Here is a 14,319-nt window from a genome sequence, read left to right as displayed (position 1 = left end):
GTTGTTCTGTGAGTTTAGGCAAAAAGCCTTTAAGGTAAAAGAGAAAAAAAGACAGCAGGAGAGAAATGTGGAAGCAGCATCTCTCTCCTGATTGAAACTGAAGATTTCTCTGAACATTAGCATGCAGTGTTTGTACTCTTCTAATCAACAAACCGCATGCCTCTCAGCATCAACTCCACAGAAATTCTCAAGGTGACAACCTGAAATAGGATGCTGTTACCTGAATTTAATTTCTTGAATAGCCATATGTATAGCGAGTAGATGTGAGTCCATTAGCTTTTTCATGCTATTGCAAAGGTATTTTTGTTTGTTTGTTTGTTTGTTATTTTGTAAGAGAAGAAACACACTGTGGCATGCTGGATAATTAAATTATAGAGACCTGAAAATGATAGTGGATGATTATTTCATTATATATGTTTGCTGTTTTATGTGTTTTTTATTATTATTATCCATGTGGCAGAACTAGAATTACACTGATTTACATTTCATATGGTTCAAAAATTCTATGTTAGAACAGTTGTTCCAAAGAATTATTTTACATTTAATCAACTGTATGGAAGAATCTGGCAAGAAGTTGCTTTATTTGGACTGAAAAAGTCTAAAGGATCACTGGAGTCAGAAAGTACTCCTTCTGGCACTGTGGATGAAGTCAGCTAATTTGGTGCTTTACAATGTCTGATATTTCAGTTTGCTGGATTTGCTTCTTCTTTGTTTGTAGTCTGCGTCATCCTCTGCATACATCTCATACAGACAACAGCTTACTGGGACTTGGGGATGGCAGCTTGGTGTGCAAATATGATGCCATATGAGGTATGAATATAGCACTGTGAGAGATGTTTAAGGGGAAATGTTCCTGTTTCAAGACTCCAAGTTTTGAAAACAATGCCAACACTACACAGTTCTTATGGTACTCATATCCAAGTTTAAAATGCATGGGATGTGTTAGCTTTAATATGGTACAGGATGTTCATACAGTTGAATGACTGAACGCTAAACTTGAAATACTCCTTCAACAGAGACAGTGCATAACGGCGGCATTAAAGCATAAACAGGGAAATTAAATAGCTTATTTTTCCTATAGCTAATCCTATAAAAATCTTAATCATTTAATTTATTAACTTAACAAAAATGCAATGAAGGGGTTTGGGCTCCTGTACATTTTGTGATGGCGTCAAAAATTAGAGTTGCTGAAAAAAAAACAGTCATTGCTTTGTTGATGAAGACAGGGGAGGTTGCTCCCAAGATGCTTCAGGAATGAGGCTCTCATGTTTGAGAAAAAAATCAATTTAGCCTACACTTTTCACAGGGTCAGGCCATTCTGGATATACAGAAGGCAAGCTGGGGGGTCTTGACATGAGCTTCATTGAAATGCATTGCTCAGTGGAACATGCTAGCTTCTCATCATCAGTAGATGAGGCAGAGAGCAAAGGAAAATAATCACTTGATCTATGGCAGGAATTACTGCACAGGAAGCCAACGGGCCTGCACTGTCAGTCAGAGTCCTTTGCGACACATTTAAAAGACGTGCCATGAAACCCAGAAAAGCGGAAGGGGACGGTCATGACACAAGTCAGCTTTCAAGGCCTCTGATAAAGGATTTGGTATCTCAAACAACAGAGAGAGACAATCTAATGGCTTTCCACAACACCTGGAGCAAAGTCTCATCTTCAGAAAGAGAACAACCAGGCTGAAGCAATAATGTATCAAAAGGGTGTGTCTAGGTGTCATAGATGAAGGTCAGGGGGAGCTGGGAAAGGTATCAAATCTGGAAAGAGACTGTGCTATTCTATTGATTATGTCTGCTGTGTTATCTCACAATAGATGCTTTCTTTATCTCTCTCTCTCTCTCTCTCTCTCTCTCTCTCTCTCTCTATATATATATATATATATATATATATATATATATATATATATATATATATATATATATATATATATATATATATATATATATATATATTATTTTTTTTATTTTTTTTTTGCACAGCTGGAACCTGAGACCATTAGGCTCACACTGCTCAGATCAATGGGATAGATACAATATGGGCGTTTATGTTGAAAAAAAGGACCAATATGGTGCCACAGATGTTTGGGGTAAGCAGACAACAGAGCTGCTGCAAAACTACAGCAAAGTTCACTTTTCTTTCATGGCAATCTTAAGACTACAGCTGCAAAGGGTTCAATCCTGTTACAATCAAACTGAAACAACTTACTTCGGTTCACATCACTGTCGATTTCTTGACAGCAATCATGTCAGAAATCAGTCAATGGAAGTGCAAGACAGCCAACCAAAATTTCTGACCTGCCAGAAATCAATCAGGTGGTCAAAGAGCCACATCATTATTCATACAGGCAATTGATCTGGTATCATGACCCACCCCCCCCAAACCGCATGTCAAACTGTAGCCATCTGGCAGGAATTCCGCTTAAGTATAAAACTAGTAGAGCTGATCAATAGAGGGCAAAATCCATTCAGCTCCCAGTGAAGGCGCCCACAGCTTTTGGGCTTATTTTTCTAGTATGTGCTGCCTTGTCAGCTATCTGTTAACAATTTGTTCCTCATCACCACCAGATTTCATTTTAAGAGAATCCAAAATGTGGTTCATAAAGTGACCTCTTTTCAGCTATGTGCCTTTAAGTGTTTTGTATTTGACACGCTCTCTGTCTGGCCTCTAAAGTAATTAGTATTTTAAATTCTGTTTACTAATCTAGCGTGCCCTGGCAGCCCTTGGGTTTCATTAGTTCCTAACATCTGGCACCCCTCCCACATCCCAAATGAGAAACTTCAATCACTTTCCCTGCCTGTATGTCCTCAGCATTACGAGCAGTTGTTTTACAATAATAATCTGAAAACATTTTTCACAGCTTTATGGTAAATAATAAATAAACTGTGCTTTTATGGTTTTTCTCTACTGTATGCTCCAAGTGCAGAACAATGAATGTCAGACTTCACCAAATCACACAAAGGAGTCCATAATTTGACGGTAAAGGCTCATCAGGTTCTAATACTAACCATAATTTCTACACTCACTTTGATGGAATGACTTCATAGACAGTTTCAGGTCCAGTTTCTCGCCCAAGGACGCCTCTACAAGGAGAGTGGGAGTCATGGATCAAGGCACCCGTCTTATGAGAAGTGGTCAACTGGATTTACCTCCTGAGTCATCGTGTGCTTTCAGTTATAAGCTTCCCTTTTCAATCAATCAAGCATAATTCATATACATCATAACAAAACTTATCTTGGTTCCCCCTGGAATATGAGGCTGCTCGCAACTTTTAATATGACTTGCTGGAAAAATGATCTGTTGTCATTAATCAGTCTCGAAAGATAATGTTAAGAATTCTAAGCTACTCTTTGATACTGTTAGATTGCAATGAAAGTAATGAATGCTTACTATGTTTTCAGAAACATACTGTGCACCTCATCTTTAAGAACAGATAAAAATGGACTGAAGGCTATCATCTTGTAAAGACACTAACAGCCACATGGAGGAAGATAGCATTACAAAAATAAGGAAAACAAATTCATCATAGCATTCCCTTGGAAACAAAAACAGTCATAAATCAAGAGAAAAATGAGGCACCTTATCTGGCTAACTTCACAGCTAAGGTAGCCTGACTTCTACAGGAGTCTCAGGAGACTGTCTCCAAGGTTCCCAGGCAGTGCAGCACACCGCTGCACCCCACTAGGGCGGTTATGAACCAGAAATAAAAAATTAACTTCAGTACGTTGTCCTAAGCATAACAAGTCAACTGACTATATGAAAGATCTCCAGGGACAGAGAGGAGGAGACAGAAGTTAGAGAAATGTGGGACATCGGAAATATAAATAGACATGGGCTTTTTTTTCTCTTTTGGGACTATGTGACATCACTTCAGTGGGCCACAACTAAAAAAAAAACAAAAACAAAAACAAGGCCTGTGAAAAAGCAACAATTTTAATACTATTTCTCAAATGTAAGGTTATTTTACAGAGTACAAAACAATGCTGTTGGTGTTTATCACGGGTTGTACATCAAAATGGACGATATAAGTGTTCAGTGACTGTGAGGCTAAAAGACGTAGAACTCCATACGCTGGCTGCAGTGTGGGTAATAAATCCCACCTTCTTTATGTTAACAGAAGGTACAACTTTAAATAATTATCCATATAAAAAATAAATATATCTCATCCAAAACTATACGCTCATAGGTGTTTTGTTGTCGGGACATCACTAAGACGGTCTAAATACAAACTTAACGTCACAAATATTGTATTGTGATAGGTTTTTGATTTCCTGATAAGGTGAACATAGCGTACAGAAGAAAACATTCTAGCAGTCTTACTGGTTTAAGAAACTGTGTCTTTTTTCGCAGCACAAAGGCGGCTTGTGTATGTGTGCTAAGCAGAACACCCAAGGTTTATTAAATACGTTGGTCTAAACAAGAAGGATATGAAACTTCATCGCTAAACTGAAAAACAATAAATCTGCAGTCTTAAACCCCAGGGTCATTTTTAATATAATATCAAAAAAACAATTTCCACTTGTTTGTCAGATCCATTTATCAAATTCATTTAATAGGATTACTTCCCATAGCCTTGCTGGTCCTTTCAGCTAGTACAGTGGCCTCTCTACCCAGACAGGGTGTGAGGGAGCAAGAATAGCTGAGGTAAGTAGTGTATACAGGGTCAGAGGCAAGTCACAGGTTGAAACTATGGAGCTCCGGGAAATATCAAATTACTTATAAGTCTGTCTGCATCACCAGAGGAAACCTGATGAGGAAGCATATAATCCTATCAGCTTATAGCAGCAGAATAAAAACTACCTGAAACTAGATGGAGCCAAGGAGGGAAGATGTTTGCTTCAAGAGTGCCAAGAAAGTGAAGGTGATGAGCATCTTTGATGAGTGCCTGACAGGGTTGCTTACTGTTGAATAAATCCAAAAACTAAGGGTATGATGTGCTTTTAGATGGCAAGGGATAGCTGCTGTGGGCCCATTGTTTCAATTTCATTGTTTAATACTATAGAGATATCTTTTTTTTTTTTCAAAGTAAAATGTGTGTTTAGTATGTACAAAGAGCTTAGTGCATGTTAGAATAACTAAGATCCAACCAGCTTTTACACAGCTCAGTTAATACAATTTGTTTTTAAATTGAATGTTTTTTTCAGTCTGATTTATTTTATCACATAAATTAATATAGTCAGTGTTTTGTTGATTGCATGACCTAACTGACACCCATATCTCATCATATATTGTAATTTCTGAGCACTAATGCACACCAAGCAAATACATCATTTATTTGTATCAGTGACACAAAAAGTGACGTCCTCATTGCTGAAAGCTCTCAACACCAATTACCTTTTTTTAGCCATCTTGACAAGACTCCCATGCTTGAGAGCTTCCAGGAATTACAGTGAAATTTCTGTTCTTTCACTCCACCATGCATGTGTCATCACTCATGCTTTATAGTGTAAGTAGGTGTAAGAGAGCTCAGGTGGGCAGAGTGCTGTTCACATGTGAACTCAAAAAGATGAGACTGGCTGATAAAAAGCTTCTATTAGCCTTGAAAAAAGTCAGACTTGAGTTAATGAATGACATTAGTGATTCCAGCTGTGTTAACAACATGTAAATAGAGTGATTTTATCGGTCATGCTGCTCTGGTTAGAGGCAAGGTGGAGGGGAAGTAAGATGAGGGTTGTTGTACAGCAGAGGGTTGGCTCTAAAAGTTATAGCAAGCAAAAAAAATGACTTTAGGAGATAATATATGAACTGCTGCAAATGAAAAATGTCTGTATTTGAGTGAGAAGTGTCTCCTAGTCCCTGGCACTCTAGTGTGTCTATGTGTAATATTTCCAGGTGATGCATTTCTGTTTGGAAAGAAATATGATGCAACGTGGACTGCAATGCTATCCTCGATTGATTTTCTTTTTTTTAGTGTAAATTTGAAAGCACATAGTAAAGACTGCATGTTGTGTGTGTGTGATTAAACACAAATTTTAATCAAAATGTTAAACCTCTGTGATCTGTCAGCTTCAAACCAGCTCATATGAAAAGATAACCAACCACCCCAGACAACAGCCTCTAATTTAAAAGCACAGCACATTGCCAAAAGAAAAAGATTAGTGATACACTACAAAGCAAGAGTCCACAACATGATGCAAGACCATAGCCATCCTCAATCAACCAACACAAATGCATGGCACTATTTTATAAAAGAAAGACACTGTGTGGAGTGTGGAGAAATGTGATTTGTATCGTCAGGAAACTGTTTTCGAACAATAATTGAAATTACATTAAAGAGCATGACAAAAACAAATAAAGTTGTTAACAAAATAAAAACAGTGTCAAGTTGGAACTATTTTGGGGTGTTTTTATGGAAACATTAACAGGAGATAGTCTTTCCATTTTAACAATAAAAAAGCTGTTTGTTTTTTCCCATCACTGAAAGCTCATCATCAATCTGATTTTAAATCTCCACCTGTTCCTTCTTTTCTTTCACAGTACAGCAAATCCAGAGCTGAAGGTCAGTTCGCTCACAGCTTCTGCTTTCTCAGCGTATTCTTCCGCCGAGTTCTCAAGGGCGCAAATGTCAGCTTCCTCCCTAGCCCTCCTCTTTTTGAAATTATCCACATAATCTGTCAGAGGCTTTTTCTACAGGTCAACAGCTAGCTGTTCTTTCTTTCTATTCCCTTCATCTAGGTAGCCATGGTTCCTGAATCCTGACAAAAGTAGAAACCTTTCAGTGATGTCTACCTGGTCCGGCCAACCAACAGGAAGGACGGAGTCAACAAGAGGCCTCTGGGTCAGAAGAGATTTTTTCCGAGGTATACTCTCCAGCCATTTCTTTGTTGATGTAGAATCTTATCTCTACACTGGCCTGTCCAGCAGACAACACAAGTGCAATCTCTTCCACAGCCCCATTCTGGGAATTCATGTTTGGTCACAATGGCAGCACACCCTGCATTAGCCCAGAGAGCAACAGAGTCACAGCACTCCTCAAACTCTACAAGAAAATCATTACACATTGTCAAATTAGAATGTTTAGTATCAAAAATGTTGTGCAACATTCTTTGGTAAAAAGTACACACACCAAAGATGGTAGGATGATAATGGACTTGTACTTTTATAACTGGACTCCAACCCCCAGTCTTTTATTTTAAAGGATGACCGACTTTGCAACAGAACCACAGTCGCTAAAATCCAGCCATGGATCTACAACTGTCACCCTGCATACTTCTTACTATTTTGTGCAGTAGGAGTATGATAGCAGCAAAATCTGTGAGTGTCCAGCAGTCTTCCTTTTCTATCTCTGATTTTAACTCCAAGTCTGGCTTTAGCAGAAAATCTGATATCAATCCAGAAGCTTTCCCTTCACAGACTTCTGTTGTGAAAAAAGGTACATGTAGAGGGTGCAAAATGAGAGTAACATCTCACAGGTGGTAATCCTTCAGATACTATCCCATGAGAGGAACAAAGAGACAAAATGTACCCACATGAAAGTCTTGACCTAGTGTTTGACCAGCACTCACCTGACCCCTGATTTAAGTATTTTTGATAAGAGATTATGGTGGACGTCAGAGAACAAAGACGTCTCAAAGAAGTTTATGATATAATATCATGGTGTGTGTTATCTCCTTCAGAGTCACTTTCCTGAGGCCAGGAGGAAAATGTATACAAGTGTTGGTGTTCACTGCACTGCAAATCTTGCTACCATCTGTCTTCAGGGGAACACGGCTTTAAACGGCTGGCTTAAATGTGAACACTATTTGTAGTAAGACTACTGCAATTAGACACCTCAGGTGCCAATATTTACAACACTTAAGGGATGTTCAAAAGGGGTACTCAACAAAACAGGATGTTTTCTCAGTTAGACCACAGACAGCGTAGTTATTTGTCAAACTCATCTGGTGTTATTTGCTTTCCTTAGTAAGTTGGCCTGGAATTAAAATTAATTTTCAGGACATTGATAGATTTTTCTAATAGTGCAAACTCTGTATCTGAAATTGAGCATAGAGAAAAAACACCTGCATCCATGTTCAAAGATTTTTATTTTGAAATTATTTTTGAAATTCTATTTCAAATAATTCCCCCCCTGGGGATAAATAAAGCTTTATCTTATCTAATCTTATCTTATTTTGAAGCACGAGTTGCCTCCTCTTCTGGTCAAAAAACTTTTACTGCAGCCGTTCCACATGTCATTGAGTTGTTTTGAAAGTATATGACACACTATTGAAATTCTTTTTATGTTTTCATGGATCTCAATTTATTACATAATGTGGTTGTATCGTATTAACACCAGTAAAGATGTGTTTGTGCCTTACAATGCCATGTTAATTAGCTGTACAAGCTAGCTTGTCATGTGTGTCATGAGTGCAGTACTAGATGGTAAGGATTTATCATAAGGCAGTGTTTAATTTTTACCTCATATGTATGCATATTTAATTCAGCATCAATTACTGTTCACATTATTGGGCTGAAGCATATCTGTTATGTGATTTATTCAAGCCCCCAACTAATAATGCACAGAGTTGTATCACTGCAAAGCAAAGACCTGGTATCTACCTGATGAGAGACCAGTACTGGTAAATTTGTCCCACACACAGACTTAGAATCTAATACCCAGTAACCAGAGAAGACCAATTGCTTTGTGTTAAGTAAATATTTTGGCTGAATCTAAGTAGCTTTGTTCTTCTTTTTTTATCAAACCGTTTATTCAACACCTCACAGGAAGCCAAAAGCAGTAATCAAAGTTTAGGGAGGAAAGAAACTGAGAAAAAGATGTCAGAAATTTACCTACGGACCTGAGTTTAATAGTGTTAAAGGTTTCAGTGTGCCCCCGATCACTAAATCAGTTTACCTACCTAAAGAGTTTTGCCTTTAGTTTGGAAAAAAAAACACCCTTCAAAATACAAAAACCTATTGGGTAGAGAAATCTAGCACTTCCCTTTCAACTTATGTGCACCCTCTTTTCCGATCCAAGAAATGTAGCTAAAAATTGTCAGACTCAAAGAATATCAATGGATTTCATTCTTTTGAAATGTGTGTGGGAGGTCCTTTATTGGAACTGTTGAGGTAAAGTAAATGCCCTGACAGTGGTGAAATTAAAAGTTACACACAGACCAAAACACAGGGATGCCAGGGGATTCTTAAAAATATATATAAATAAATAATCCATAAATAATTCTCATGTCCTATTGAGTGTTTTTGGATGTCAACAAATTTTGAGAAGACCTGAAGCGACTAGGCAAAACAGCTGGAACACATCCCTTTGATAAAGACAGAAAAAGACTGTCACAGTCTGAGCGTTCAATGGCAGGGCTTATTACTGGGCTTTGCATTGGATTTTATTACATTCAATAAAAGTTGATGAAAATGTCCCAATCCTCATAATTTATTAATTTCAACTACCAGTCTGTGCAAAGCAATGTGGAACTTATGTGGCTAATAGCAGTAGAAGTTGGGCAAGACCTCTAGCTTAATCTCTCAGACAAGTGAAGTGGTTCACTGCTAAAGTAGCTGACACCTCTGAGGCTTGAGAGTTAACTTCAGACAGCTTTGCCCTAAGTCAACCAAGAAACCTATAGAGCAGTGCAATAGAGAGACCATCAATAATCTTAACAGTCATATGCTCATGTCACTTTCAGCAGGTCGAAGCATATAAAACTCTATAGACTTGACAGTTTAAAGTTCACTGTATCTGATATGATAAAGCATGTATCAATAATTTCACTGCAATGTATTCAATCCTGTTAAGGTTGGATTATTTGTTATGAATAATTTGACTACAATGTCTCTATTGAGTGTAATAATTATTAAGAAACATAGAGAGCCTAAAAGGCATATAAAATGTTCTTTAACAAAGTCATAAATGTGTGCAGTACCTGACAGGGTTGCTGGTGAGGGAAACTCTCAATGAGTCTAGACAGGCAAAAAGGCGTTCGTCCATCACCCCAGACTTCAGCTCTCCCAAGAATTCCTGAGGAGATATTTGATGGCTGCTTCTCAAGCTACCCTGCAGAGAAAAGAAGAGGAATCCCTTTAGTGTAGCTTTAGAGGCTTTAAGACTAAAAAGCCTGTTCTGTAAAGAAAAAAGAAATAACTATGTGAAAATACAGAGCACCAAAGCACCCCTTCCAGTAATACATGTCATGTCCTCTCTCCTTATTTGTCCATACCTAGAGAAGCAGGGTTTTGGCCAAATGGCACACATACTTTTGCCTGGTGAACCCAGCAGTTCCTCTGGACCAGAAAAGGCCAACTTCATTATGACAACAAATAGTTTTGTTTTTTTTTTTTTCAATTTTACCCCAAAGAAATATCAAGCCAAATGTGAAATGTTCTAAATGTTTTCCACTGTAAATAACAGGTATCTTTCTGTCACCACAGTATTAAAATTCTTTAACTGTGTGATTCTCAACTGGTGGGTCATGAAAGTGGAGCTTGAACTTGTCTTCAGTCAGATGTGGTCCTTTGTCTAGGCAAAAAATTAATAATAACTAAAGAAAAAATCCTGTGTTTTTATGTATTTCATTTTTTCAACAAAGGTCTTATCTTAGTTTAGGCAACTTACACAGTCATTTATACATTTTTCTGTGTCTGTTGTTACAAGCCTTAACAAATTTTAATACTCATTCAGGAAACACAATATATACTACTTATTAAAAAAAATCCATTAAATTAATTACATTAACAATAAATAAACAAATGTAAAGAAAAAAGAAAGCAGAAAATGAAAAAAAAAGAGGGGGAATGTACACTTGTGCTTAAGGATGGAAATCAGAAACTTAAAATCACCATTTCACAGTATAGAGGAAGACAGAAAGTTATTGACTGATGTACTGATGTTAAGTAGGACAAAAACCGCAATGCGTTTTGAGGTTTGCTTGTCATTTAAGAAAATTGTTTTATTTGTGTTGATGATATTCTGACATATCAGGTCCAGATTCCATCATCTTTTCATTAAATTAATTTGAGAAGGGGAAATTGTCCTTAATTCTGGTTGCAGCTTGTTATTAAGGGATGATAGAGGGTCCCTAAGACAGACCGTTTAATATAACTGAGCAAAAGAAGCCTTGAGGTCAATCACTGATAATTCATGATCCAATAGCTTTATAACAGGTAGTGAAATCATTATCTACTTCACCCAAACAGTAATATGCAAGTGTGTTCCATTCACTGTTTTAGATTTAATAGAATATTACAGTGGGTTTTTTGTTTCTTGAACAAAGTGCCACTCAGTAATAAGTCTCACATAATGCAAAAGTGCAGATATATGATCAAATTATGAATCATGGTGTCAACAGAACACTGTTCAGGTTAAAGTGTGCCTCTTGGTGGATCTGTGAGCAATGTAAATGGTGATTCGAGTTGGGTAGATGTGTCCTTTTGTTAGTGGCAACTACTTCTCAATTTGAAAAAGCGTACACTTTATGTCTGGTTGCCAGCTTGACAAATTATATGTTATGCATGTAAGTATTTCACTATTTTATACCTGTTATTTCAATTATTTCAAATTAACATAACATCAAGTTCAAAATAATTTCAAGCCCTCAGAATATGAATCATCATCAATGGTAATTAAAATCAGTCAAACATTTAAAGTCAAGGTGACATTTTTTTTTGGCTGTCTTGTTTTTTTACAAGTTTTTGGTCAAAAGCCACAATTTTTACATCTTGATCAAGCCCAGGGTTACAGAGCAACCCATATGCTAATTCCTGCTCTTGTGTACATGACATCAGATCCACATAAGTCTCACAAAAAGACATCATCCTTAAGTAGCACATGTAAAAGAAAAAAATGTACATATTTTAATGCTGGTTCAAAGTGACATCATTAACATAGAAATCAAAGCAAAGTTAAAAAAAACAATCTCTACAAAATGAACATGTGCAGTAAAAACTTGTGCCAAATGTCATTTAAACACAGTGTCTTTGTAGTAGCATACCAGGCAATTTATGACTGGCCAATACATATACATATAGATACTCAACAAATGCTGCTGTAAAGTGTGTAAAAACAGAAAAGCTACAGCTTGTCTGAGTTTGTCAGTCAGGGTGGTAATGTAGAGAAAATGTTACCCTTATTTGGTTTATTAAGACAGCAGTAATGCCAAAACCCCACATATCCTTGGGTATTTTTTTTGAGTCATCAAAGCCTCAAAAATGAGCCTCTTTCACTACCAACAGGAATAAATAATCCCTAACCCACGAAGGCAGCCAATGGAACTCTGCCCAGCCCATCTCCCTGAACACCTCAAGCCCAACTCTATAATATTATACTCAATTTATCATAAAAATAAAATGAGGTGTCAAAAACTCGTTAAAAAGCAGTTCTATCTCACACTATCAAGTCAAGTCCAATTTATTTATTCAGTGCATTTCATCAACAGTGGTGGAATCAATGTCAGTCACAGATGTGTTTAAATAATCATACACATCTCTGTAGTCTGACCACATTTACATCCAAAGCAAATCTGCATGTATGTTAAATAAAAGCCACAAAAACAAAAAAACACAGGACTCAGCTGGAACGTTGAGCCCCAAATCCCAATCTGGCTCAGCCACAGGACATATCAGTGCAGCCCTTTTCAAACAATAAGTCTTGTGAATTTTGTTCTTTCCAACAATAACAACAACAATCCCCTTCAGTGTTGTTATCATCATGACTAAAAAAGGCTCCAACTCCTTCTTGGATTTCTGTGCCTAGGTCGACTTCTGCCTCTTTTGTCTCTTGCTCTGTCGTGAGTAACTGGAACAACAGCCGCAATTTCACCAATTCCACCCACTCACTGGCAGCACAACAGCCCATCAGCGAAACACTGAGTGTGTGCCTCTGTGCCTTTTCCTCTTCTGGCTCAACGGTCAAACGCCTCTCTTGTCCTGGAGAGACAAGATGATGACAAGCCTGTTTGTTTCCCGGGATCCCTAAAGGCCTTAAGCAGTCAGAGAACCATGAGCGCTACTCATGACAGCAACCAGCAACATCTTGCTGGGCCTCTCTCAGTAAAGAAGCATTTGTGACAGCAAGTTTGCCCACAGCTGGCATCAGAGGAGATGTGGACCCACCTGCAACCTCAACCCCTGTAGTTTTCTGCAAAAAGAGCCCAGAGGAATGTCTGAGTGACTTTTACACTTTTGCATTTCAAACTGTGGATTTTGAGTGACATGTATTCTATTGTATTTTTTTAGATATCTAATACACAGTCAAGTAAGGTAGTTGTACCCACAGCTGTTTACAAGAATCTAATGAACCTGTGTTGCCAACAACTGTGCTCCACTGCTTGGCAATGCATCAAACAGATCTTTTCATGAAGGTAAACCAAACCCTTGCACTGCATTGCACCATTGCTTGTGGTGTGGTCCAAAGCAGTCCATGGAAACTGTAAAAATTTCACTTCAAACGCGTATGAATCTTAACACATCTCTGTCCTCTCATCACATCCATCCACAACCCTGTGGGAGAAATCCTGTCTTTTCATTCACCCACAGTGATTTTCACACAATTATAGTTTAGATATTCCCCCCACAGCTCCGCTATCTCAAACACCCTCTCATTGGGGCTCTACTCTGCTCACAACAGGACAGGGGATTAGAGCATAGCCGCAATGCTTCTTTCCCTGTCTCACTGCGCACTCACTCTCAGAGCACTTACTCCGCACAGCTGAAGTTCTGAGCCCCCCCTTCCTTTCTGCTAGATCAGACACTGGAAAGAGGACACAGAGATGGCAGCTGACAGTGATAACTGAGTCTATGCCCAATCCACAACAAGCGACACGTCATGTCCTTGTGCTGTTGTAAAAGGCCTCATTGCCTGAGCATTATGTAGTCCCTGCAGTCTGCAGGAACACCATTAAACGGCTTTAACAGCACCACCTGTGGAGTGTTTAAACCATGCACAAAAACAAACAAGCAAGGTTCATTCAGCTGCAAATTTGGTACATGGAATGGTTGTGATCATTGGATGCAGAAACTTTCACAGCAAAGGTGACAAATTTTTGAAAAAATGCGCAGCTTTATTGACTTATGTAAAAAGCAAAAGGTAAAAGGTCAAGATTAATTATTGTTAGATTCATGGTAAATGTTTCAACTCTTTTTTTATGTTTATTGTTAGAACTGTTTTGAGCTTTTATTTTGAAGGCTAGGTCTGCCAGCCAGAAGCAAGAAATTGAGAATCACATCATGGACTTAGCTAGGGGGACGTTGCGCATGAATTGTAATGAACATGAAAAACGTCACACCATAAGGGTTGAAAAAATGACTCAGGGTTCCACACACAGTTACTTTACGTAAGAAAGTTATTTTTACATCAATGTGCTTAACTGTTCATTTGTTTCTCCCC

The 14,319-nt window shown here is 37.9% G+C and overlaps 1 protein-coding gene across 1 annotated transcript in view; it reads right to left on the bottom strand.

Annotated features, from left to right (window-relative positions):
* LOC141788242 (protein diaphanous homolog 3-like) overlaps window positions 1–14,319 on the bottom strand; it is a 176,637-nt gene that overhangs the window by 142,526 nt on the left and 19,792 nt on the right. The window contains exon 5 of the mRNA XM_074667124.1: window positions 9,863–9,993. Coding sequence (XP_074523225.1) covers window positions 9,863–9,993 — 131 coding nt within the window. The remainder of the gene's footprint in view (window positions 1–9,862; window positions 9,994–14,319) is intronic.

The sequence above is a fragment of the Halichoeres trimaculatus genome, unplaced genomic scaffold, assembly GCF_033239565.1.
Source record: "Halichoeres trimaculatus isolate MK-OKI-2021-1 unplaced genomic scaffold, fHalTri1.1 fHalTri1_scaffold_3, whole genome shotgun sequence".
Taxonomy (NCBI): domain Eukaryota; kingdom Metazoa; phylum Chordata; class Actinopteri; order Labriformes; family Labridae; genus Halichoeres; species Halichoeres trimaculatus.
The sequence above is the reverse complement of the archived record's forward strand: the minus strand, read 5'-3'. Positions and strand labels throughout refer to the sequence as shown.